General features: G+C 43.1%; 1 protein-coding gene across 2 annotated transcripts in view; it reads left to right on the top strand.

Annotated features, from left to right (window-relative positions):
• The window catches only part of PLEKHG1 (pleckstrin homology and RhoGEF domain containing G1), a 229,535-nt gene that overhangs the window by 193,071 nt on the left and 9,068 nt on the right, over positions 1-27,396 (top strand). For both annotated transcript variants that reach the window (XM_037819416.1, XM_037819406.1), the window contains 10 exons: positions 4,662-4,812; positions 7,581-7,712; positions 10,368-10,550; positions 10,645-10,740; positions 10,911-10,997; positions 16,270-16,303; positions 18,772-18,867; positions 20,469-20,507; positions 21,766-21,788; positions 25,697-27,338. In XM_037819416.1, coding sequence (XP_037675344.1) covers positions 4,662-4,812; positions 7,581-7,712; positions 10,368-10,550; positions 10,645-10,740; positions 10,911-10,997; positions 16,270-16,303; positions 18,772-18,867; positions 20,469-20,507; positions 21,766-21,788; positions 25,697-27,338 — 2,483 coding nt within the window. The remainder of the gene's footprint in view (positions 1-4,661; positions 4,813-7,580; positions 7,713-10,367; positions 10,551-10,644; positions 10,741-10,910; positions 10,998-16,269; positions 16,304-18,771; positions 18,868-20,468; positions 20,508-21,765; positions 21,789-25,696; positions 27,339-27,396) is intronic.

The following is a 27,396-nucleotide window of genomic DNA, read 5'->3' on the forward strand; positions in this document are numbered from 1 at the left end:
CCTGTGGGCCATGTTTTTCAGAATTTGGGAAGCACTGCTGATGAGATAAATCTAGCTGGGGAGAAAATATGTTCCATTTTTGCTAAGTCTCATGGACTGTAATAAGTTTCATGGAGTTTGGAGAAGGGAAAGATCACTGTGAGTCTACGTGAGCAAAGGGGACTCGTCACTTCCCTGGACGATTACTTCAGTTTTGCTTTACACCCCAGACTGATGGCAGGAGGGCAGTTTAGGGAGCACACCTGGAGAATCTACTGACTATTTCAATAAGAGAATCAAGTCAGACCACGGGCCACAATGGGAGGGATTTCTTTTTTCTCCAAAAGATATTTATTGAGCTGTAACAGAGTCCTAGGCACTGGGTTAAATGCTGTAAATATGAAATGTTGAATTTAACTTTCACAGCAACCCAGAGATATTGGGGGATTAAGGAAAAGAAAGACAGCACATCCAACACCTGCCCGGTACCCGATTGGATCTCATAAGGTGCTAGTGGGTCATCCCCCCTACCCCAGCCCCAGTGGATGGATGAGGTGCCTGAGCCCCGCTGGGCTCAATGATTTTACAAAGGCCACAGAGCTGATAGGCAGCCATGCTGGGATCTGAACCTAAGTTTTCCAACCTCAGACCTTGTGCTGCCACATTCCTGCAAAGGTGCTAAAGCTCTGTGATTCTCCATGATTAGTAGGAGTTCTTATCTTAGGGACCACCCAGGAAGAGGAAAGCTAGGGAGCCTTTATCTGCTCTGTGTAGCCAGTCTTGGTAGAGAACATTCCTTATGATGAAGTGGGTGGTGGAATCTGCCCCGAAGAGAAGCGAGTAGGCTGGCTAGCCCCTGTGCAGCTGTGGTGAGGAAGAATGGAGGGGTCACCTGTGCTGGGGAGCCCCCTGAAGTGCCAGTTTGGATTTAAGGCTCATGGGGCCAGACGCCCAGACTTACTGATGCAGAACACTTTCCACTGAAGAATTTTAGTCTCCTCCTCTAAATATTGGTCAGGATATTAGGTCCTGGGGATTGGGTTGGTGACCAATAATGCTTCTCCTAGGTTCCCCTGAGTTAAAAAACAAACAAAAAAAAACTCCACATTCCATTTAGTCCACTCATCCCTGCATCCTTATCGGTAGAGTTTACAGTTACACTTAAGGAATGTTCACTCTTAAAGTATTTGTTTCTGCCTCGGTGCTGAAGATATCAGGAAAATGTTGGGTGCCCAACTAAATCCCATTGTCTTTAAGCCAAACTTGAGAATTGCCCTACATCCTAATTCAGAGATGGCACAGAATCAGCCCTCAACTTCCCCACAAAACTTCTTCTTCAGGGAAAGGAAAAGGCATTCAGACTGAAGAATCAACAGATTTCTGGACGCAAATTATTAGGATCCAAGACTCTGCTACTGGGGCTTATTTAGGGGATAGTGTTTGTGCAATTTCATTATAAATATGTTGTCTAAAGAAATACCTTCTTAATATAAACTTCCAATACTGCAAAGTCAGAAGATTTTTCTGACTTACTAAGAAAAGGAGAGTACAAAATAAAGGGAGCCTTTTGTTTGCTAGGTACATCAGGGTCGGGGAAAAGCCAAATCATGCGTGCAAGTGTTTTAGGAGCCAGTCACTCATGAAGCTTTGTGCCAAGCTGAGTATACACTGGCAGAAAGTGCTGGCAAGAAAACCCCTTGCCTTCAAGCAGTGTCTCTTCATTTGAGGATCATTTGAGGATCAGCACACTTCTGTCTTAGTCTTCCAGGGCTGCTGTAACAAATAAGACAGACTGCCGTAAACAACAGGAATTTATTGCCTTAAAGTTTCGGGGGCTACAAGTCCAAAATGGAGGTATCAGTAGCACCGAGCTTTCTCTGAAGTCTGTAACATCCTGGTGCTGGCTTGCCCACAGCCCATAATTCAATGTCTGCCTCCTTCACTGGCCATCTCTCTCCCCATCTGTCTCCTCCTCCGGTATTTAAATGTCCTCTGCTTAGAAAGACTCCTGTTAGATTGGATTGGGACCCACTTTGATTCAGCCTGGCCTCACCTTAACTAATAATATCTTCAAAGGTCCTATTTACAAATGGGTTCACCCATAGGACCTGGCTTAGGACTTGAAACACGTCTTCATGGGGGATATGATTCAAACCATAACACCAAGATGCAACATTTGGAAAGATCATATCAATAAAAACAAATTAATGTGGTACCGACCCAGTTATGTGTAATAGAAGCTAAAGGTACATGAGGAAAAGAATTAATAAATTCCAATGAGAATCTTTAAGGACAATTTCCCTGAGGACAAGTTTGGATTTGAGTCTGACTTCGAAGACAGTAGGCAGTATATGTTAGCAGAGAGATGCTCAGAAGGCCATCTCAAGTTCTTGCCCAACTGGGCAGTTTTCATGTTGTCGGTCACAGACAACCATTTGCCCTTGCCCCTGCCGCCCATCTGTTGGCTCCCTGAGGCTGGAGATGCCCTGATACCTGCTCACCAAGCAAGACAACCAGGTGTTTCAGCCCATCAGACAACCTTCCTTCCCCGTAGAACCCAGGGACGCTGGTATTAAATGTCCCAGCACACCCTGACTGATGCCCACCTCTTCATACCAGTCACAGCTCAGTGATTTCTCTTGGAAGAAGCTCAGCCTCCCCCCCTATTCTCCCAGGGTGGTGCACAGTTGCATTCAGGACGTTTGTCCTCAGGTGCTCCCCTCACTTGGGGTTCTGGGAACCAAGAGACTAGAGTGCTCCTAATTTGTTGTTGGACCTTATTCTTGGTCAAGGGCTCCAGCCTTCAGGGTGGCCAGGGAGGCTACTAGACAGTTCATTCTGTCTCAGACCCTCCCTGCCTTAGGTTCTGTCTTTAGAGCCTCAGAACCTGGGGAAGGACTTGAACGCAGAAGAAAAGTTTTGCTCTCCTCAACTTCAGGGAAGTCAGTCCCTTTGAACAGAAACCTCTCAGATGGGCCCCAAAGAGATTCTAATGGTTTAATTATAAGGCTTCCATTTAGCTTCCTTCCAAGGAGTCTTATTGTAGCATTTGGTTCAGTCTGATTTTCTAAATTAATCTTGAAAACTTATTACTGACTTGGGGAGGAAAGGGCTGCAATTTTCTCCACCTGTTTCCTTCTAAGTTATGAGACCATAAGAATTTTTTTTAATGTTCGGAATGCTTTTTGTCTTTCTATAAATTCTCAGAACAAACCCATGCAATAGGGTTTAGCTCGGTTTTATAGATGAAGAAATTAAGGCCTAGAGAAGTTAAGTAACTTTCTCAAGATTGCACAGGTATTGTGATGGTTGTACAACTCTGCAAGTATACTAGAAATCATTGAATTGGACACCTAAAACAGATGAACACCAATTAAAACTTTTTATCGAAGATTATGTCTTTTTTTTTTTAAGATCTACACTGGTGGTATGTGGGAGAGGAGACCATAGGATTTGAATTTATGGCCCTGCATGTGTCTATAATAGCGTGCTAGCTTGCTTTATGTACGAGGTAGGAGCATCGTTTCAGCTGTTCTCTTAAAGTGTGGGGGGCTCTGTTTATTGCCTTTGGGGGAGCTGGAATGAAGGAAGAATTTTGGCCCACTTCTCTTAGACACTGCAGTGAGGCATACTCCTTAAGGAGCAAGGCTTTCCAGCTTTTTACAAAGCTGTATTGAGGAATGAAGAGAACCACTTGGAGAAGGACAGAGGGATCTATTCACAGATTCTCAAAGGGAAGGTTATGTGTGGAAAAAGGTCTCAGGCGGGCTACCACATAAGGCCCTGTAGTTTATGCATTATACCGAGGCCCCAGGTCTGCCTCTGTGGGAAAGAGCTCCTTTTATCTCAGTCCAGAGGTGCCCATGGCTTGCAAACCAATTAACCTATAGAAACTGAACACAGATGTGCAGTTTGACTGCTGCACAGAGAGGCCCAGACATAGGGGCAACTGGGGACTTTGCCAAGCTGTAGGTCCTGCTGGGATGGAGGAGCCCACTGCTTAGGAAGCACGTGCCTGAGGGCTATTTCCATGGGTGTGGTGCCTTTTGCTAATTCACCACCACCACCCATCACCACCCCCTCCAAGGAAGTCTTTTTCTAATTTGCAAATAGGCATCTTAGTCCAGCTATAGCTCCGTAGTCGCCCTACCTGTTGTTACAGGTTGAATCATGTCCCCCACAGGAGACATGTTTAGGTCTCAACCCCTGGTCCTATAGGTGGGAACCCATTTGTAAATAGGAACTTTGAAGGTGTGTCCAAACTGAATGAGGATGAACCTTAATCCAATATGCCTGAAGTCCTTTTAAGCAAAGGAAATTGGACATGGAAGAAGAAGCCACAGGAAGCAGTTAGAAGCTGGAAGTCACCAGAACCAAGGAGAGACAGAAGAAGATGCACCTTGTGCATTGCCATGTGATGGAAAAGCCAAGGACCAAGAAAACCACAATCTTTGTGGAGAAAGCATTGCCTTGCTGACGCCTCAGTGTTGGGTTGCTTCTAGCCTCAGAACCATGAGCCCATAAATTCCGGTTGTTGAAGCCAACCTGTTGCATGGTATTTGTTTTAGCAGTGTGAAAATAAAGCACCTGCTTTAGAGCATTCACACCAAAAACAGCACTTAGAACTTCAACACCCACGGGAAGCATTACAATTCAGATGAAAACATTTCTCCTTCTTGCAGATCAGTGGCCGTGCTAACAGAGTGCATGAGGAACAAGACCCTGGCCAAATTCTTCAGGGAACGGCAGGAAACTTTAAAGCACTCACTGCCTCTGGGGTCCTATCTCCTGAAACCAGTTCAGCGCATCCTCAAGTATCATCTCCTTTTGCATGTAAGTTTCTGCCTGCGCTTCCGTGCTTTCCAAGGTGGGGAGGAGATTTTGTGTGTATGTATTAAGCTTGAGGAAAAAAATATCATAAAGGCTGTGGGCATATGGAAACGTTTTGCGTGCTCATACTTTACAACTGACTAATCTGCTTTGAGGAATTAAGAGATATTTATATTCTAGGCTTGCAGCCCCATTGACATTGGCCAAGTAAAAAGATTAATTTTAGCTCTGATTCTGATAGGACTTAAGAGGGCCTTGAGCTGGGCAGGAACAGATAGTTTCAGGCAGGGAGCAAATGAAAAACATCATTTAAATGAGAAACAGTTGTTTTGTGTTTTATGTTATTTCCAAGAGCCCAGATCCAGTAGGCGGTGGGAAGGGAAAGCTATTTGTCATGGATTGGCTCTTGGATGAAAGCAAAGAGAAGGGGCTGAAGAGGAGGAGACTGGCGAACAGCGTGACTGATGAGTGATCTGGGAGCTGAATGAAACTTCACCTCAGGGCTTCTTTCCTTTTTAGCATTTTACACAATTCAAGGAGGCTTTAGAAACGAAGGTAGACATGGCTCTCCTTTCTGGTCCTTTAAGGAAGTTTATAAGAATGGACAAAGTTTTATTGAAAATAACGCAACTTGCATCCCATAAGTAGGTTTTGCTTACCTTTGCAAAACAAGAGGCAGTATAGAGGGTGGTCCTGGGTTCAAATCTGCCCTGGTTCCAACCCCATAGCTTACCCAAGCTCTCTGCAGCTCACAGGCACTCAATAGGTGATTATTTTTATTTTATTTTACACAATATTAAAAATCCTTTCATAAAAATTCGAGAACTTTAATGCAGAGATCCTTTTGAGGTCAACTTGCTGGCACTTTATATGTATCTCTTTTTAAACAGGTCCAGGTTTCTAACTTGGGTAAACATTTCAGGTTTGCTCAGTTCACATGCATTTAAAATTTTAAGAATGTGCATGGTCCAACTTGACTGGAAATTTCTCAGTGTTGTCTGTTTTCCTGGGTGGCTCATCTTTGGAGAATCTTCATCCCCATGGAACCACCACAGGAATAGTACCTTATTTTTTAAACTGATCCTAATGACCTCTTAGATTTAGTGGGATTAGTTGCTAATTCAGTGTCCAAATAGCTCCTAAGTATTAAATAATACCTCTCCCAGGGGAAATCTCTGAGTTCAGACTTGACGATATGGCATCTGAGAACAGCGTGTCCTAATAATGTCTAATTATGGCTTTCCAGACAGTAAGGTGACCATCAATCAAAAGCACAGTCTAAGAGCTCAGCTACTTAAGCATGTCTGACTTAAGAAACCAAGAGCCTTAGGAGGAGTTAATTGATAGGAAGATGGTCCTGAGAGCTGGTAAAGAAGAAAAAGGGCAGAAGAGTGCTTGGCTTAATTCAAAACTATCTCTGGCAGCCTTTGAAGTATTTTTGCCTCCATAGTTGATTCAGAGTGTTCCTTCTTTGTCATTCACATCATTTCAAAGTTTTATAGCCCCCCATGAAGATCTCCACAAGAATATGCTCTGTGCTATTCTGTTTGCTGATGAAAACAATTGCCTCTCAGACTGAAAAAATGAGGGGGTGGGACCTAACTTCTTTTTTTTTTCTAAATTGTGATTCATCGTGAACTTACCTGGGAGTCGTTAGTTAAGTAGTATGCCCTTCGAAGGATTTTTCTTACATCTGAGTGTAAGCATGGAAATAAAATGTAAATTCCCTTCTAGTTTCTTGCAAGACAGAAAACTTGACTGTTCAGTAAGGTGTCACAAGGTGTGACTGTAAAATAACGGAACTGATCTTCACAAGTTATACCATAGGATTGCAACCTCTGCGACATTTACTAAATGATTATACATGATAAATGTCATAGACATTCTCTACTCCACTATGATGTCTTTTTACTGTTTTAGACATTGCTATAGGACTATTGTTGCTGTTGTTATTTTAAGAAGATTTAGCTTCAGTTTAATAAGCATTTATGGACTCCCCAGCTCTCTGCTAGGCAATGTGGAATAACGGATAAAACAGCTCTGCCATGGTCCCTATCTTTAGGCTCTCGAGGAGTGCAGAGACATATGTCTTACATGCTCAAAAGAACTAGAAGAGCTCGTGCCCTGGGGCTGTGGAATTCCAGTGCCAAGAGACCTGCTAATGTGACATACTTCTGACCATCAGAGAGTCGAGTACTGGAACCATGCAATCTTTCTCGAGTCTCTGAAGGATTTTCTTTTGTGAGCTTCATTTGGGTGTTACAACCTCGACTCCACAAAAATGCACTTGTTGTAGAGGAATTTTTAAAAATATTATGTCCATTATATTTTTTAGTCTGTTAATATATTAAGTCCTGTGTGAGACATTTTCCTTTCTCTGGAGGAGGAAAACAGAAAAGGATGTATTTTCCTTGTAAGAGTGAGAACTTTTTACATTGGCCACCAGGAAGCTCAGGAATCTCCCACTCTAATATCAACTCTAACATCTATGATAGCAATAATATTGCTAGGAGATTTCATGGCCTACATGTATGTTTTATTCTCCTTTTCTGGAAATCCTAATCTCCGTATATTTTTCCTAGCTCTATTTTTATTCCTGTCTTACCATTGTGTGGCAGGTATTTCTCAAAACATTAAAGAATGATGATAGTGTGTACATAAATAAGCAAAAATAAAATATGAGGAACAGAGAGTAGAGATGTTACTTAGTTCTTTGGTTATTTGAGAAAAAAACAGAAAATAGCTAATTCTTTTCTTTTCTTTTTTTTAAGGAAATAGAAAATCACCTGGACAAGGACGCAGAAGGCTCTGACGTGGTGCTTGATGCTATCGACACGATGCAGCGAGTGGCCTGGCACATCAACGACATGAAGCGGAAGCACGAACACGCAGTGCGGCTGCAGGTGCGCCTGCGATCTGGGTGCCCACCCGGCTGCCCGGGGGGTGCAGATGTGTTACCGTTTTCCAAGTTGAATGTTAAAGCAGCTCAAGTGTTGAACTTCATGGTCTTTATCAGTGTTCTCCCTGAAGAAAGGTTGTGATGCTGATAAACACTGATAATTATTTGGCACGGCTATTAAGAGCAAGTGACTTGGCAACTTTCAGACTAATATTTTTGCTCATAGCCCCTTTAGCAATGACCTAAGTTAAAATTTGTGTCTCCCACAGCCTTATTTTTTATTAATTACAAGTAAGTAATTCTTTTTGAAAGCAAATTTCTCTGACGTGTTTAAAGGGCTGTTATGTCCTTCCTCTCTCAATAGTTCATGCACAATCATGAGGTGGTACACACGCACACACGCACACACATGCGTGTGTGTGTGTGTGTGTAATAGTGCAGGAGCTCAGAGTTTGGAGAGCTGGGTCGGAACCAGCTCTCTTGCAGCTCCACTTGGGTCGAACCTTTCATTTTAAATAAGAGGGGCAAACTAAAGTTTGCTAACATCCCTTTCAGCACTAAAATTGAGTCCTAAATCCCAGTAATTGTGCCTTGAGTACCTCCAAAGGCTCACTATATAAAAGCAAAGCAAAGCAAGGGCCACATGAGCCCAGAGGCCACATCCTATCTCCCGGCATCCCTGCAGGGAGACATACAAGCCCACAATGACTCTAGGCTACGCAGATCCCGTAACTCCGACTCAGGAATTAGTGATGCTCTAATTAACGAAGCTCTAGGCTTCATAGATAGGCAGCTCAAATTTGATGAGATGTCACTGAACATCAAAAATTAGAGGAAGAAGACATTGTAATCTTCCAGACTGCGTCTGTTTTTTTGTTTGCATGAACAACAAGTTTAAAACTTTATCATTCGAATGTTTTATGGACATAGTATTAGGCATTGGCATAGTCAGAGATGATGACATAACCGTTTTTTTCCTACCTTTTTAATCTGTTTGGCATTCTAAAGATACCATCAATTAGAATCTGGCTCAAACTCGTCTATCAATTTTTACTTTCAACCAGTGAAGTTTTGGGTCATCTTGGTGGGGCGGTGGGGAGAGGGGACTGGCTCCTTAACTAAATGGTGTTTGTGGATATTTTAGTTTTTCAAAATAATAAAATCAGCTTTCTTAGTAGACATCTGCATAGAATAAATCCCAAAGAAATGTCTGACTCACATTATCGATTTATCAAATTCCATTAAAAGCACTAGAACATGAGAAGGGGTGAAGAAATGCTCCTTTCCTTCCCACCAAATAAATGAACTTAAAATAAGGAAATTACTGAGAAAACATGTCTGATGTGATTTTACACAAGCTGTAGTGTTGCATTACTTGTATGTGGGATGGACTTCAGGTTCTGAAAGAAGGTTTTCCAGTCAACAACCCTAAAGGTGCTTATCCAGAAAAGAGGGAGTGATCGAGTCAAGGGAAAGATGCCTGTCCAAGAAGGCCACACCCCAGCTCCTTTATCTAGTCTTTGAAAAATGTAGCTGCTGACACCAGCTGTAGCTGAGACATTTATTTTTAAACAATTCAATTTTATTGATATATATTCACATACAGTCAAAGTGTGCAATCAGTTGTTCACAGTACCAATATATAGTTGTGCGTTCATCACCATAATCAATTTTTGAACATTTTCATTATCACACACAAAAAAGAAGAAGAATATAAGTTAAAGTAAAAAGGAACACCTAAAATATCCCATTCCCCCCATCCCTCCCTATTCACTTTTTGTTTTGTTTTGTTTTTTTAATTCAGTTTTATTGACATATGTTCGCATACCATACAGTCATCCATGGTGTACAATCAACTGTTCACAGTACCATCATATAGTTGTGTATTCATCACCCCAGTCAACTTTTTAACATTTTCCTTACACCAAAAAGAATAAAAATAAAAATGAAAGATAAAAGTAAAGAAGAACTTCCAAATCATCCCATCCCTCCCCCTCCATCCTCCCCTATTTTTTCATTTAGTTTTTGTCCCCATTTTTCTAGTCATCCATCCATACACTAGATAAAGGGAGTGTGATCACAAGGCTTTCACAATTACACTGTCACCCCTTGTAAGCTACATATACAGTCATCTTCAGGAATCAAGGCTACTGGGTTGCAGTTCGACAGTTTGAGATATTTCCTTCTAGCTATTCCAACACACTAAAACCTAAAAAGAGATATCTATATGGTGCATACAAATGCCCTCCAGAGTGACCTCTTGACTCCATTTGAAATCTCTCAGCCACTGAAACTTTATTTTGTTTCATTTCCCATCCCCCTTTTGGTCAAGAAGATGTTCTCAATCCCACAATGCCAGGTCCAGATTCATCCCCGGGAGTCATATCCTACATTGCCAGGGAGATTTACACCCCTGGGGGTCGGGTCCCACGTAGAGGGGAGGGCAGTGAGATCACCTGCCAAGGTGGCTTATATAGCTGAGAGATTGTTAAGGAACAGAGAGAAGTAATTGGTACCTCATCAGTTTACAAGTTTTCTGTTAGTCCATAAGGGACACCACCCATCAGTGCTCCCTCCCATCTGAGAAACCACTCTCGAGGCTCAGCCGATGCACCTTGCTGTCCCAATCGCTAACACCACGTGGCTTCCACTCTCTCAGGAGATCCAGAGCTTGCTTACCAACTGGAAGGGGCCAGACCTGACCAGCTATGGGGAACTGGTCCTCGAGGGGACATTCCGCCTGCAGAGAGCCAAGAATGAACGGACTCTCTTCCTCTTTGACAAGCTGCTCCTCATCACGAAGAAGAGGGAGGACACGTTCACCTACAAGGCTCACATCCTGGTACATTCCAGTGTCGGTCCCGGGGAAGGGCTGCGGACACTCATTGCGCCTCCTGCGTGGGCCTCACCATCTCCCTCTGCTCTCTCTGCTCCAGTGTGGCAACCTCATGCTGGTCGAGGTGATACCCAAGGAGCCGCTCAGCTTTAGCGTCTTCCATTACAAGAACCCCAAGCTGCAGCACACAGTTCAGGTAACAGCCGTGTCCACGCCCCTCTCCAAGACTCCCGGGTGCCGGGCAACACGCCGAAGTTTCCCGGCCATGCTGGGTATCTTCCAGGCTTGTCGGGGGCAATGGGAGTGTGTATGTCTGGGGAGCGGTGGAGGTGTGATTGTCTGACTGTCCATATCTGCTTCCGGTAGGCTAAATCACAGCAGGACAAACGCCTGTGGGTTCTGCACCTGAAGAGGCTGATCCTGGAGAATCACGTGGCGAAGATTCCAGCAAAGGTAAAACGACCAAGTTGGCAAACAGGAAGCAGAAAGAATTCACATCCCAGGAAGGAACCCTGGGGGGAATATATGCTCAGCTTCCAAATAAAGAAAATCGAGAGCTGGGATGTGTAAGAGGTCAACTAACCCAGCCACCTCTATTAAAAAGGTTAACCTATTGAAAGATTAACATCTTTCTATTAAAGGATTAGCATGGGAGGCTAAGGGCGTGTTTTTGGGTTTTTTTTTTTGCTTTTTGTTCTCCTTCATTGTGCTTGAAAGAAGAAAGGATAAGGAAAAGACTGTAAGAAAATTTCTAGAGAAAATGAAGAGAGCTAATAGGATTATTCAGAGGTATACCAAGTACTTCCTGGGAATAAAGCTAAGTTGGGTTGTGTGGGAATGCCAGGCAGCCAGCCATATAAACAATTAACTATTTGCTAAACACAATAAAATAATAGAGGTGTAAGCCAAGCATTGTGGAAGGACAAAGGGTTCAGTTTCAGTTGAGTGGGCAGAGCAGGGACAGAACTTAGGCAGGAAAATGCCTTTGGCCTCAGTCTTTAAGAGTGAGGAGTATTTTAATGACTGGGGGAAAAAGGGAAGGAAAGTCAGGCTGAGGGAACAGCATAAACAAAAGCAAAGACGCATGGACAGTACACAGTCCTCATGGCTCCCGTCTGCTAGATAGGAGGGCTGCAGGAGGTGAGGCTGGAGGGAAGGAGACAGGCTGCCGACCAAGGGCTTCGAACATAGATGCCAAGGCCGAGCAGTCGGGATTGTGTTGGCATTGGGAAACTGGTGAAGCTTCTGGAGGAAGGGGGGGCATTTTCTGGCCTGTGTGCTGACACTGTAATGAGTAAATAAGAGGAGTGGGATTGGAGGCAAGAGAAGGATTTGTCTGCAAAAGAACTGAGCAACATTGCCATGGAGCCCCAGCCATAGAGGGGGGTAGATAGGGAACCCATCACAGGGGCAGAGGGAGCAGGGTTTCACCCACAAAGTCCATGGAGAGAGGGAGAATTCAGAGTCAAAGGTGAGTCGGGAGTTTGGGCCAAGAGGATAATGCCTTAGCACTGACTCACAGGCTGCAAAGGAGAGGAACCGGTTGGATGGGCCTCTCAGCAGAGCGTCATGTTCACCTGTTCCAGAGCACCAGGCGGGGTCAGCCGCAGGTGGAAATTCAGGTCTTGCAAGCTGAGGCTCTGGAGGTTCTCTTAATAGAGTTAGTAACTGAAGTCCTACAATTTGACAGGCTGGCCCATAGAAACGTACGAAGGAGAGAAGAACCCTGTGAGTCCCACCGTCTCAGTTATCGGCCAAGAGGCAGGGGTTGGAGTTGACAACCAAAGAAAGAGTGGCCAGGAGGTAGTAAGAAAGCTGGAAGAGAAAGGCATTGGGGTAACCCTGGGAGGAGAGAGAGCCTTACAGAAGAGGGAGTGGAGTCACAGACCCAAATGCTGTAGGAGTCAAAAAAGATTAAAACCAAAACGTAGATACTACATTTCGCAACGAAGAGATGAAAAAGGAAGAACCGGCAGTGGGTTGATGAGAAAGTGGGAGATAAGAAACAGACTGGGCATAGACTTTTTTGTTTGTTTGTTTTTGCAAAGTCCAGGCAAGAAAATAGGTGGTAGCTTGAGGAGAGGCAAGACAAAAGCAAGACTCTTGGTCAAAGCGAAAAAACACTTGGGTGTATATGTAGCTGAGGGAGCAGGAGGTAGAGAAGGGTAGAGGAGGTGTGCTTGTTGGAATGCCACCCCAAGGAAATGGGAAGGAGTGGGTTCAACAGCTGGAGTAGAGTCCTGGAAAGGAACCCTCTTCCCTGAGCCAGGAGAGAAGATGAGAGTGGTAGAGATACTTCAAGATGGGATCAAGGGCTTGATTTCACAGCATCAGTGATGATGTCGGATGCTGAGTGAGTGAAGCAAAGGTGGGGTTAGGTGCCTGAGGAACGGTGGAAAGAAAATAGGCCAGAGAGTCACCACGGATGAGTCAAATAATGCATGCAAGGCAAGACCCAGCTGAAGCTGCGCACCAAGCATCAGCCTGGTGATGCCATTGTGAAATCTGTGCTCAGCAACCCAGAAACTAGCGTGGAGGCAGCGGTGGCACTTGGGTTCCCCAGGGTTGGGGATTGACCCAGTTGGTGAGCTGGGAAGGTTAGCAGGGCAAGGGAGGTAGGTGTTCATAAGCATGTCATGATTGAGCATGGTTTCCGGGCGGAGTAGAGAGTGAGACAGACCAGGAAAATAAGGGTGGGCTGGAAGGATTGTGGGTCTTCATAAGGTTCGAGAACTGGTTCAGCAGGAGTTGAGTTTGGAGCAATGGAAATATGGAGATTGTGGTTGAGCAAGGGAGAGGCTTAGAGGCAGGGCGGTTCTGGGTGATGAGTTTCTAGGGGCGGCTCTGATTAGGTGTTGCTGTTCTGGAGTGGAGGGAAAGCTTATTGGAGATGAAGTGGTCATGGAACCGAGGCCAGGATGATGGATGGACTGTAACCACGTGGATGGTGCAATGGTCCATGACAGAGCTGGGAGGAATGAGGTAGAGCAGAAAATGGGATGGCACTTATGAAAGCAGTGAATGAAAAATAAGGACACAGAGGTGACTGAGAAAGGAGAGTGTCTATTTTGCTCTGAATATTTTGAAAAGCACTTAATGCTTGTCAGCAATGATTTTATACCCAGGAAATGAATGTGCATAGCTGTGTGCTTTGACTTAGGTGTGAGTTTCATGTCATCCGACAGTTACAAGATGTAAGGCAGCTCATGCAGAAAGGTCATTATGTTTTCCTAGTGCCTACTTACTGGATCCCTGGCTCAGTGCCTTGGAATGTCCTTCTAAGCAGTGGCAAAGTGTCTTTGAAATGGGCCACCTGTTATTTACCTGTCTACTGGGAAAATCAAAATTGCTAAAGGGATCGTTCTGGGCAATTATAGATCATTGCAAAACAAGAATAGCTTGCATAGCCGTCCTCTTTCTCCCACACTGGGTGTGTATGTATATATATATTCCAAGCAGTTCCCTTTATGTTCTAAAATGGTTCATATAGTCACATTAGAATTGTACTTTTTGCCCACATTGTAGATCATTCTCCAATCTAAAAGTTACTTTTCGGCTATGACTTATTAAGCACACATCCCTTCTAAGTGCTTTATAGTCTTATTTGACTCGCAGCAACTCACCTTTATGAGATGAGTTTTATTCTCCCCATTTTAGAAGTGAAAATAGAGACTGAGAAGGGGTAAGTAAATTACCCAAGTTTATACTGCTAGTGCACAAACAAGCCCCGATTCAAGCCTGGGTCTGTTTAGCTACAAAGAATGAGTATCTTAACTACATTGTTCGCAGTTGCAGTGAAAGCTTAATGTTAGCATACTTGAGCCACTGTAACATTATAATAATTTTCTGTTTTATTTACACAGGATCATTAAGTTGAACTCTTCACATCTTCCCTCAAGATTTCTTAAAAATATTTGCTTAGAGCTTTCAAAATATAATTTCTATGGGGGAAAAAAAACTTCTATGAAATAAAAGTGCACAACAGGAAATTTTAAGCATCCAAAACTGTAGCATGTCTAGTCACGTGAACATAGCTGTCCGGAATTCATTAGTTGAGTTTCTCTCCCTCCCACCTGCTCAGCCCACCCCGAGTGTTTTGGTCCCATGATGGTCCCTGGCTGACACCTAGTGGTAAATGTATGAATAGCACTTTTTAAAATTACATGTCAAGACCATTTAGTGGGGGGAAAATTACTGATCTTGATGTCAGGTTTAACAGAAACCAGAGAACGTCTTGAAACTAGCCATATTGCCCATATTTGCCCATACCATATATGGTGTATGAACGTTTATCCAAATTGAGTGAGTTGAGTCCTCTGTTACTATTTCTGAGCCACAAGAGGTTTTAAAAGTCACAGGATAAAGGTTAAGGAGGGGACTTTTGAACCAGCTGGCTTGCATTTTATAAATCACCATGACCCTGTAGAAGCACTTCACAGAAACTGAGCTAATATGTGCCTTTGGAATTAATTCTAATTAGTAATCTCAAACTCTGGATGTTTGACAGAAATGCCAGTGTTATAAAAACCTAAACATTTGCTTTCTCAACATTAAGGTGACTGAGCGTTTGTTTTCCTTTTTCCTTTTTTTTTTTTTTTTAAATAAACAGGATTGTGATTAGCCCAAATAGTTTTTATTATGATGTCACAGATTGCCTCAAAATACGAGTAACATAATGTATAAAGTTATTTTTAGCACAGCATTTATTTGTAGGCTATATTATATTGCCTTTTGCAAATGAAAAAGACATTAAAGGGGCTAGAAGCCTACTTAAACTCCTTTATTTTTCCTTATCTGAACCCACAGGCAAAATGATTCATGATAGGAAAATTAGCATATCTCTTTATATTCCTCTAAGTGTCTATAACATAAGGGCAACCATAACAATGATAGAAAGAAGCCCCAAGGCATCCAACTTCAGAAGATTGGGTTGGGGTGGGGAGAAGCAAGTGCAGGTACAGAAAGCAAGGGTCAGGGGTTATCAGGCACCATCCCTTAGGGAGAGCAGGTAGTGACTTCAGCCTTGGATGAATGGCTGCCATCTGATCCTAATAGCAGCTCTAAAGAGGGCAGTCCTGTTATCCTGTTTCACATGTGGGGAAATAAGATGTTCAGAGCAGTCGCCTCCTTAGGTGGCAGAGCTGGGACTGCAGGACGTGCCCTCCAGGGCCTCCCCACCCACCCGCTGCAACTCTCTCCCTCCCTCCCTCCCTCCGGGAAAAGATGAGGTTCTGGGGCAGCCCAGGGAATAATGGCATAACACTAGGAAAGAGAGAGGCAGAGGAAACTTCCAGCCACCTTTTTGCAGTCAACTCAAAACAGTTATAAAGCACCAGTAATATGGGGAGGGCTGGTGGCAAACACCCCAGACCCCATGCTTGAGCTTTGTGGTCAGTGGATCAGAGTTGTCTAGCAGGAAACTGTATTTTGGATGGATGCTGATATTCAGCCAGGTTTGGGAACTTTGGCAAAGGTACCTTTTCCCCCCAGTGTATTTATTCTGAACTCTGTTGCATCCATTGTGTTGCACCTCCTATCCACAGGAGAGCATTGATCTCTTTGAATACCCCTGAATGATGCGTTAGTGCCTAAAAGAAATAACAGATTTATTAAAAGCATTTTAACATCCAACTATTTAAGCGAGAGATGGCCTGTATCCAGATTGGCAGTTTAAAGGGGGAAAAAAAATGTAACTGCAATTATAGCTACACTTTCTCTCTTTCAGGCCAAGCAAGCAATACTTGAAATGGATGCCATTCGTAAGTGTTGTTTCCTTAATACAATTTGAAAGGTTATTGTCTACTTGTACATTTTCTATCTTAACATTTATAAAAATGCCAATTGTAAGAAAATAGGAGCTCTCTATTTGCTGTCTTTACAAACACAGCAGGCAAGCAATGCCATCTCTTCCTAACACGTTGACTTGTTTCCACATTTAGTGGCCCGCCACGGGGAAGTTTCTGTGTCCAATGACAACATAAGATAAGCTTCCAGGGTTGATTCTCCCCCTACCAACACCTAAGCAGAAGGCCCCACTGTGCATTTCCCACTTTACCTCTGTGTCGATTATCTGCTAGAATCATGCCAACTAGATAGTAGTTTTCCTGATACAGCACAAAATTCACCCAAAAGTCTAAAATCACAAGAACGAATAACAGCAAGGCCCTTCCTGTTAAAGGAGCTTTTGCTCTACAGCACTAGTCACATCCTGCTCTCTCTCAGATGGAATAGAATTTAAAGGGAAAACAGCAGCTTTAAACCCTCATCATCAGGTCTGCCAGAAACTTTGACTTAAAACAGTTCTACATTTTTTTAAACATGAAAGGCAGTTTTATTCACACACCATGTAATCCATCCAAAGGGTACAATCAGTGGCTCTCAGTAAACACTTCTACTTTTACATTAAGCTTCTAAAGGATCTTAGGTTAGTGGGTTCTTTCCTCTAGTGCAAACATTGGCTCTCTTACCGCTCCCCCCCAGTCTGCCAGTGGTTACCTCTCCAAGGAAGGAAAGAAACCTCACCAAAATGGAAACATGTGCACCCCATTGGCAATGTCTTTTGAGAGCACTGAGGTTTGACTCCCCATTTTGTAGCTAACAGATCCCAGGAAACAGATGGCAGGCAATCCCTGGCAGTGTACTAGGCTGGGGCTAACTTCCCCATATTCTCTAAATCCCTACATTGTATTCAGGGGACATCTCTTGAAGATTTTTTTCCAAGATCCCTCAAAGTGAAGGTACAATGGTAGGTAGATGCATGCAGTGAGGAGGAAGTCAGGAGGAAGATGGAGAGCTGGAGCAGTCAGCTCCTGTTTTGACTACCTCTGTTCAACCAAACATTTCCTCATCCCCAGGCTCTGAATTCCTTCTTAGAGACCAGTAGGGTTCTGTGAGTGCACAGAATTCTCGAGCCACCAATTGGTACCACATGCATCTCCTCCGGGCTCAGGCTCCAACAGCCCAGCCTGAGGCAGGGACCGTATTTTCCCTCCCCTGACTTTGGAATTGGCTGAGAGTAGGCAGTGTAGACCAAGCTGTCAGACCAAATGGCCTCATTTATACAACGTGGCCACTGACGTGGGAGATGCATATGTGGTCTTTACCATCCTCAAAACTCTCTGACCTTTAGACCCCCTCAAAGAGCCTTACCCCATGTTGAAGGAGATTGGTCTGCAGCTATGTCCTAAAACTGTTGACCCCTAGACATCAGGATGCAGCTGAACATCGAATGTGCTGCAGTGCCTTAAAATAGGACCATTTTACTTTTATTTTTTATTTGTATTTTTATTCTTTCTGGTGTAAAGAAGATTTTCAAAAATAGATTGGGGTGATGAATGCACAACTATATGATGGTACTGTGAACAGTTGATTGTACACCATGGATGATTGTATGGTATGTGATTGTATCTCAATAAAACTGAATTAAAACAAACAAACAAAAAACCAGACCAAAAGTTCTCAATCTAAAGTCCATGTACCTCTTAGGAGACTTGGGCCATGGGGGGAGGCGATAAAAAGACATCAACTCCCTGATATGACATGGGAATTCCTTTTCTGGTGAGGAAATCTGTAGCTTTTATCAAATGCTCCAAGGAACATATGTCTAGAAAGGCATTAAGAGTTGGTGCACTGGAGGACAGCTTCCGGAGGGCACAGAGCACTTGGCATTCCTCCCCCACGCCCGGCCTTGTCAAATCGTCACCTACACTAGGTTCTCCAGACATATCCCCCTCGGCAGCACATCTGTCCTGGCCTGTCACAGTCTCTTGAGGGCCATGGTAACAGTTCAGCTGCCAGAGTTGTTTTGTTGGTTTATTCAAATGGGGTTTTGTGACTAAGGGTCAGAGAGCTGCAGGTTATTCCGAGTGCCAGGAGGGAGTCGCCACACGTGACATGTTTTAGCTAACTTTCTAGGAAGGGGAAAGCCAATTTCTATGGCTCTCTGCTAGAGAATTAAAGAGGAGGGTGCAGAGGGAGAGAGATGGAGAAGAGGGGAGGGTACAGAAGGGTAGAAAGAGAGAAGAGAGCGAGAGAGCAGCCAACACCATCCTGAAAGTCCCACTGTAAACAAAAACGCCCCCAGATACACGTTCCATGCCGGTTATCATGGTTTTGTCTCTGTGTCTGGTGACAAGGATTAAATCTGGAGATATCCAAAACAAGTTGTGACACTTTTCCTGGAAGTCACAGTGCCCATTCTTACTGATGCATGTGCTTGTCTTTACAGACCATCCTGGCTTCTGCTACAGCCCTGAGGGAGACTCAAAAGCATTTTGTGGTTCCAAAGAAGGTTCTGCCCCACATCGGCTGAGAAGAAAATCTGGTAAATAGAATGTTGTAATCACATTTAATCATCACAGGGGACAAGTAACCTAAGTTCCTTTCAGTGTGACATGAAGGCATTTTCTTTCTGGTTTTCAGTGATCACTACCAGTTTGAATACATTTAAGGCTGCCTTAACATGGGACCCTCACACTTTTGTTCTAAAACCCTTTTCTACTTAACTCTATATTCCTAGTGAGTAGAAAACACATCGAATAGTTTTGCTTTGTATAGCATCTCACCTTCAGCATGTGTAGGCATTTAAGCTGTACTTGTTCATGAAGATGGGTCTCCTGTCAATGAGACACACGCAAAGCAGTAGTCAAACCTAAAGTTTTTAAAATGTATTTGCTGAACCAGACTCCATCAAGTAGTCCCTGAGCCCTCGGATATTTTTTTTAATTTAAATTGGTGTTTATTTTGGGCCTGCTTTAGTCCTTGCACTCGCGAAGGGCTAGGAAGGCAATAATAAATAATGCACACGATTGCTGCTTGCAAGGAGTTCAGAGTCTAGTGGGAGAGGCCAAATAAATACCAGTCTGTCTGATCGCACTCTGGCTGAGGTTGAATGGAAGGAAGATGGGAGAGACCAAGGCGAGAGAGAAGCCCAGGAAGGCAAGAAAAGGCTCCAGTGAGCAGAGGACCTGTGCCCTGGACAGAACCCTGAGGGCGGAGGAGGCTGATGGGGAGGGAAAAGCATGTGAGGAGGCTGTGAGGCATGAGCAGGACAGACATCTGATTGCTAGTGGGTCTGCCTGGCTGGAGTGAGGGGTGGAGCAAGGCTGGGGTGGGCACGGTGGAATGGAAAGGGACGCAACTGGAGGTGCAGACAGGGGCTGAGGTGTGGCAGGCCTGTCAGGCCGGGCTTTGGGTTTGAACTTGATCCTGCAAGCCAGGGAAGGATTTGAAGCAATGAGCAATGAGAATATTTGCCTTTCAGAGAGAGAACTCTGGTTCAATGTGGAGAATGCAGTAGGCAGAGAGACCATTAGGATGTATCTCACTAATCTGGAGAGATGATGAAGGCTTGAAATGAGACATTTGGTGGTTGGAGTGGGGGATGTTTGGGAACCCGCAAAACAGTGATGGCTGGAAACAGGAAAAATTCAGATTGCTGTCCTGGCCCCTATCTTGGGACGGTCATGCCAGGAGTAGGTTTTGGGGGAGACTGGTGAGCTGAGATTGAGACATGTTGAGTTTGCTAGGGCTATGGGGCATTTTGGGGAAATGTCGGATGGGCAGTTCATACTTGAGGTCTGACACTTGGGAGAAGGGTCTGGAATAAAAGATATAAATTTGAATGTTATTTGCTTATATGTGGTAAAGCTAAGGAAATTGCTCTGTGAGTGGACAGGTTGGTAAAATAGTATTTTGCTTTTCTATTATGTGACTCCTGATTCCAAGACCTTACAGTTATTCTACTGTTTTGACCAAGTGAATGTCTTCTGCTAAGTATCTCTAAACAATGAGGATTTATGTAAATTAGATAGAAAATGTCTAGAGATCAATCAATTTGCCAATAAGCTTACAATTCATTTATAAAGGTAAAATCTTGATGTGGTTTTGCAAATGATATGGATCGCTTTTTTTTTTCCCTCCCAGAACCTTCCTCAAGATCGCATAAAGTTTTGAAGACCGGTGGTAAGTCCTAAAATATACTTTCTTTTCTCATTCTTGGTGATATCTATTAAGTCAAAATACACACAGAAAATAAACACCAGAGGAAATACAGATTGACAGATTGGATTTCAGAAAGATTAATTTCTAAAAGCAAAAGTCCCCATTATAAAACGTAAAGCCAAATGACAAAATATTTGCAACATATATAACAGGCATAAAAGAAGAATATCCCTATTATATATGAAAATCCCATACATCAAAAAAAAAAGAGAGAGAAACAAGTGACTCTTTTTTAAAAGACAGAGAATCTAATTGGGCAGTTTCACAGAGGAAACACAAATTGCCAATAAAATGAAAAAAAAAAATTGTCACCCCATTGGTAATCAAGAAACCACATATTTAAATGAGATAATTGGAGGTGGGGAAAGCTAAATTAGCTTGGCCGAAAGACAAAGAAAAGCAGGAGTGTGGATTTTTGAAACCTTTTTTTGGAGCAAAATTTGGTAATACCCATTAGAATTTAAAATACTTATTTCCTCCTAACCCTTTTAGGCATGTATAGAAGTACCCAGCAATTGTAACAGGACATCACATAAAATGCCCATCTAGTGGGAAATGGTTAAATAAATTGCAGTCCTTCCATATAATGGAATATTCTAGCAGCTGTCAAAAACAACGAAATAGGGTGTTGCATTACTTTTGCAGCTGTCCTGTAAGTTTGAAATTTTTCAAAATAAAAAGTTTAAAGGAAAAAAAACTGAATGAAGTAGATCTCTCCGTACTGACTACAATATATTTAGAAGAAAAAGCAGTGTTGCACATCTCACCTTTATTTAAAAAATCAAGACCAAAACACTGTGCATTGTGTGTGGGGGAAGGTGTATATGTGTGAGAGAGAGTGGGGGAGAGAATGAACTGTAGTCACCTGGGGGTGGAGGAGCCATTGTAGGGAGGTTTTAATCACTTTTATTTGACATGCTTCTGTATATAGTTTCTAATTAAACAATTTTTAAAGATAAGACATACATAATCAAACAAAACTCAGGGATTAAGAAAGATACATAACACTCAGATGCATGCAGGGTTGTTTTGCATCTAGTACTAGCACAGGATGTAGAGCTAGGATAATTGAGAGGCATTTTATGAAAATTAGGAGTAAGAGGCTTTAATTGTTAGCAATAATTGAAGAAGTCCTGTAACATATTAGCATTTACCTATGTGTGAGATACATTTTTAATTCTCAAACTTAAAAAAAAAAAAAACACTTTCTATTTTTCAGAGACAACGCAGGACATCCAAAAGGTGAGCACAATGACATTTCTTATTTTGGAACGTTTGCTTTGGGCACCCTTTCTTCTATATAGCTCAACCCCAGCCTGTATTCCAAGTATAAACAATTACTGTACATTTTGAACTAGATTTAAATGATGACTCATCCTAGTCAACCCCCCACCCCACCCCACTGCTTCATCTCATAGAACTAACTGTGCATCCATCCCTCAGCCCCATTGTCCCCTCAGGGAGCCACACCCTCCCTTAAGATGTAGCACCTGCCCAGCGCCAGAGCGAGCTGCCCCATGCTGCACATGCTCACCCACATAAGACGTGGCTCCCATCTCCTGAGTATCACCTTCTCAAAGCACAAAGATGGGGAGCCCCTTCCCAGAAAACAGTCCTGCTACTTGTGTAAGAAGTGTGATGAAGTGGGACACAGCAAAACACTGCTGAATCATTTTTCCGTCTTTCTTCCCCTGATAAAAAGTTAGGAGAGGGGAGTTTTTTTTTTAACCGTATTTTTTATTGTGGAATGTAACATATATACATGGAAGTGATAACTTTCCAAGTGCAATTTAACAAGTAGTTAGCAAATTTCGAAGAATGTTATTGGTTATCGTTTGGCAGTTTCAGTTATTTCCTTATTGTGAAATATAACATATATGCAAAAAGTAATAACTTTCAAAGTACAATTTAACAAGTAGATGTAGAGCAAATTTCAAAGGATGCTATGTGTTTCAGTTCCACCATTTCAATTCTTTCCTTCTAGCTATTCTAATATGCTAGCAACTAAGAAAGAGAAAATTATATAGAGATGCATTAAAATTAAAATGATATTCTCTATCCTCTACTGAAAGATGTGTGTCCAAATGGATTACCTGTGAAGAATAGGTATTGTATCCTGACCTGAGGATTTTCCATTATGGCTATGGAACAACTGGCTTAACGATTCTTGGAGAACTGATGGTGGCTTCTTGTTTAACGTTATGGGTCTGTAAGGTTGTAGCTTTGTCGATCTTTCCCCACAATTCCACTTACACCACTCTGCTGATAAAGGTTCTATCTTCCAGTTAAAATCTTGGAAAATCAACAGAAGCCCAGTCCTACCCTTAAGCAATTTCACGCATAGGACAAGTGGAGTTTTATCAGGTAGCACATACTGAGTGATATTCAGGAAGAGAGCTCTTGAAAATGATTATCATTAATTGGTTTATTGTGACTTTTTGTAATCTCCTTTGGGTTGAGAAATGGAATCACTGTGGAAGGTGCCCTAATCTTTCTGGCAGCCAGACTAGGATCATGGAGTCAAACCCCACTCAGCGATATGGGGTTGGGGGGCGGGGAGGGGGGAATCACCTGGTCCAAGAGTCAAGAGGTACAATCTCAAGAGATTTTTGGAAACTTTCTTCAACAGGGACCAAACCAAATCCCCAAATGGGAACTAACTGAACCTTATAAAATATGAACACAGGAAAGAAATAAAAATACCTGGTGCCTTTTCCTTGGTAATTCAGTAATGTGTTGAATATGTACTAAATGCAGATTTACTAATGATTAAAGAGTTTAGAAGAGGAAAGATTCCTTTATAATAGCTTAATAGTTCTCCTTCCTTTAGTAATTATAATAAATTCCCCAAAAAATCCTATATATACATATATATATATATATATATACATATATATATATATATATATACATATATATATATATATATATATATATACACACACACACACACACACACACACACATATATATATATATATATTAGATATAGATATAGATATAGATGTGGTGGTGGTTAAGCTCATATGTAAGCTATGCATTAAGACATGAGCTCAAATCCACTTCTGCCATGTGTAAGCTGAGTGGACTACAGGCAAGTTGCTCAACTTCACCACAAGTTTGCTTCCCAATTTACAGGTTGTTACAAAGATCAAATGAGGCAACATATATATTTGTAAAGTGCTTATTATAGTGTTTGGCACAAAGCAAGTACTCCATAAATGATAGCTAATATCATCTTATTACTAAATGGCCATAATGCTGAGATTGGGGGGGTGGGCGGGGAGAGTTTATTGTGGCTCTTGTAAAATAGAGGCACTTAAACTCCACACTTCTATGTGTGACCAATCCAAAGAATGACTATTTCTTAATCTAAGAGCTCTTTCACTTTCTCCTGATGATTTGTTGGATGCAAACTTTCTGCTTCCAAATTACCACTGACTTCATTCCAAATGTAATCACCTTAAAAATATACTTTGAAATGAATAATTCATATTCCTCATTTTCTAAAAGGTCTGGGAATTTTCTGAAATGAAAGATCTTAGAAAGGTATTCCTTTTGGTTGTTGTGAGGAAACAAAATCATTTTCCTACACTTTCAAAATGGTTTGTTGTAATTTAACTAGTTAATATTATCTTGTTTTATTTTATAAAATGCAGGTTGTTAGATGCTGATATTTTATAAACATTATACCAGTATAGTCTGAGTAGGATGAAAAGAGCTATTAAAGGGTGAAAAAGGAAACATAAAAGCAATAAATACAAAATTATATATGTGTGTGTGTGTACATATATTCATGTGTGTATGTATATTCATGTATTTCTGGGCCTCAAATGATCCCAGTTTTGCAATGTGAAAAAAAGAGAGTAAAGATTAAGTGATTAATTGCATTTTTTTTTACATTTTAAATTTTTAACAGAAAGATAACATTTGGGATGGAATTTTATTCTTGTCCTCTCTTCTCTTCCTTCTCTGATAGATGGATGGATAGATGGGTGGGGGATAGGTGGGTATGTGGGTGGGTAGATGGATAGATAGATAGATAGATAGATAGATAGATAGATGATAGATAAAGTTGATAGACACACAGACAGACAGGCAGGTGAGCAGGCAGAAAGAGAGGGAGACAGATTCCAAGGCAATATGTGCCTGATTTCATTAACAAGTGATGAAAAGTTCTTGCTAAATTTAACATTCGCAATATGTTACTATAGTGTTTTCATCAGAAAATATGTTCTGGGTACTAATTAGTTTGATCAGGCCTTAACTTTTTGAAGCTAATCCTTTTACCTGCAGGATAGTATCAGTGGGTCATCAGCTCCCTGTCTGCACAATTGAGCTCCATCAAGAAAGCCCGAGGTTATGAAAGACTTCATTGTTTTCTTTGACTAGAAATAATATCATTATATTTTACTTCCTAACAGGCAACTGTAAGTTACTTAGTTAAGCGTATTTTGAAAGAAAGTAAGTTTCATGAACTCAATAGTGGATTAAATTACATTCCTGCCACAAAAGTCTCTTTGCCGGGAGTCTACGAAGCAAGGTAGTGCTAGCCAGGCATCTGGTGGGTCTGATGGTTAAGGGAACCCCTTGGGGCTTTTGAAGCTAGAAGACTCCCAGGGTCAAGGCTTCTAAGAAAGTCCCTAATATAAAAGGCTATCACAGTCCTGGAGACCAATGTATATTAATTTATACAGTGAGTATTTGCCAAGTGCACACCAGCCTTATTTGAAGTATCAAAGAGTTTTCTTCAGCGGGGCAAGGGTTTGGGGGTCAGCCCTGGGTTTGAGTCCTAGCTTTGCTACTGGCTAGGTAGAGCAAGGGACGGAATCTCCAGGAGCCTAGGTTTCCTTGCTGTGCAATGGGTACAATCATATCTAATTCGTACAGTGATTGTCAACATTAGGTTTGAAGAATGTTGGCAAATGGCCTAGCTTAGTTTCTCAGGTAGTCCTGGCTATTGTCCTTTCTGTCCCTTCTGCAAAAATGAGAATGTTCTTCAACTCAACTGAAATCAGCAAAGTCTACGTTTTCTTTAAGAATGCTACAGTCTAGAGGGAGAGGCAATGGGTAAATACAGGAGAAATGTGCAAGTTGGGTGTCCTCTCCGTGGTGCTGTAATTCAACGGCTGTGTTTCTCACCTCCTCAGGTTTCCAGAGAAGAAGGGTCTCCCCGGCTTCCCTCGGCAGGGCCACCCCCCACCCAGCGGAACAGTCAGCCCAGCAGCTCGGTCCTGGTCGGCGTGCTGGGCGGGGACGGTGTGATCGGGAACATCTGGACCGACCACCAGGTCAGGCGAGCCCTGTTTCCCAGCCGACGGTCTCCGCAGGAGCAGGGGGATGATGACGACGATTATCAGATGTTCCTGCCGTGCTTTTCCTCTTCAGACTTGAACTCTAGCAGACTGAGTGAAGAGAGCACCTCGAGCCGCCCTTGCAGCTGGCACATGGGCCAGATCCAGCCGCTGGAGACCTCCAGCACCGGCCACAGGATGGTCAGGCGGGCCAGCAGCGCTGGCGAGAACAACACCTGCCCTCCTGACGTGAGAATCAGAGACAGCCATGGCTCTCAGTATAGCCTCCGAAGGGAACTGCACAACAGCCCTAAAATAGAAGAGCAGGACAGGATGACTTCCTTGGGGTCCTCTATAGAGTTGACTATCGATGATATAGACCATGTCTACGATAACATAAGTTACGAGGACTTGAAACTAATGTTTGCTAAACGGGAAGAAGCTGAATCCACTCCCCTCCAATCGGCCCGCGACTCTGTTCGCCCCAAAAGCACCCCGGAGTTAGTCTTCTCAAAGAGGCAAAGAGGCCAAGATAAGAGTTCTCTTCCCACAAAAGGAGACGGCACTCTGGCAGGTAGGGATGTAGCCAGCCAGAGTGCACAGGAGCTCAAGGCAGTCGAGGAAAACATCTATGACACGATAGGACTCCTGGATCCGCCATCACTGAATTTCCAGTGCAGCAGCCTAAAGCACTCCAAGAGGAGCACTTTTTTGGGTCTAGAAACTGACTTCCCATGCTGTGACAGCCTGAGGCCATTCGTTTCCCAAGACAGCCTTCAGCTCAGTGAGGATGAGGCACCTGGTCCCCAGGGGCCCCCTGCCCAGGATTATTTGAGTTTGCTCTACAACTCTTCCAGCTGCAGCTTGTCCATCACTGATAAGTCCGTATCAGATAGACTGTCTGAAGAAGTAGATGAAATCTGGAATGACCTGGAAAATTACATCAAGAAAAATGAAGACAAGGCGAGAGATCGTCTCCTTGCTGCCTTTCCCGTTAGCAAAGATGATGTGCAAGACAGGCTGCACCCCGGGAGCACCCCTGAACTAAGCCGGGACAGGGAGCACTCCCTGTCCACCCTCTCCCTCCCGGGGAGCCATGCTTTCCCTACATCTGGGACAAGCAGGGTTGGCCGGGCCAGCCAGCCCCGCTGCCAGTTGGAAGAAGACCTGATTTCCAAAGAAGACTCCTTTGTGAGCCTCCACCAGCACTCTCTGGCCAGTGAAACGCCTCCTGTGGAAAATCCCTACGACCTGGCCAGCAACAGCCTGTCCCAGACAGACCTGGAAAGCCCTGACCCTGGGGTGGATGCCACAGACAAAACAAAAAGCAGAGTCTTCATGATGGCGAGGCAGTACAGTCAGAAGATCAAGAAGGCCAACCAGCTTTTAAAAGCGAAAAGCCCCGACTTGGAGCAGCTGGCTGGCGAGCAGCACAGACCCGGGCACAAAGACCTGGCTGCCATTTTGGAAGAAAAGAAGCAAGGAGGGCCTGCCATTGGTAGGTTGACTGTGCATCTCTTCCTTCTTGAGAGTCAGGTGGGAGAGCAGTTTCCAGG

The sequence above is a fragment of the Choloepus didactylus genome, chromosome 2, assembly GCF_015220235.1.
Source record: "Choloepus didactylus isolate mChoDid1 chromosome 2, mChoDid1.pri, whole genome shotgun sequence".
In the NCBI taxonomy this organism is placed as follows: domain Eukaryota; kingdom Metazoa; phylum Chordata; class Mammalia; order Pilosa; family Megalonychidae; genus Choloepus; species Choloepus didactylus.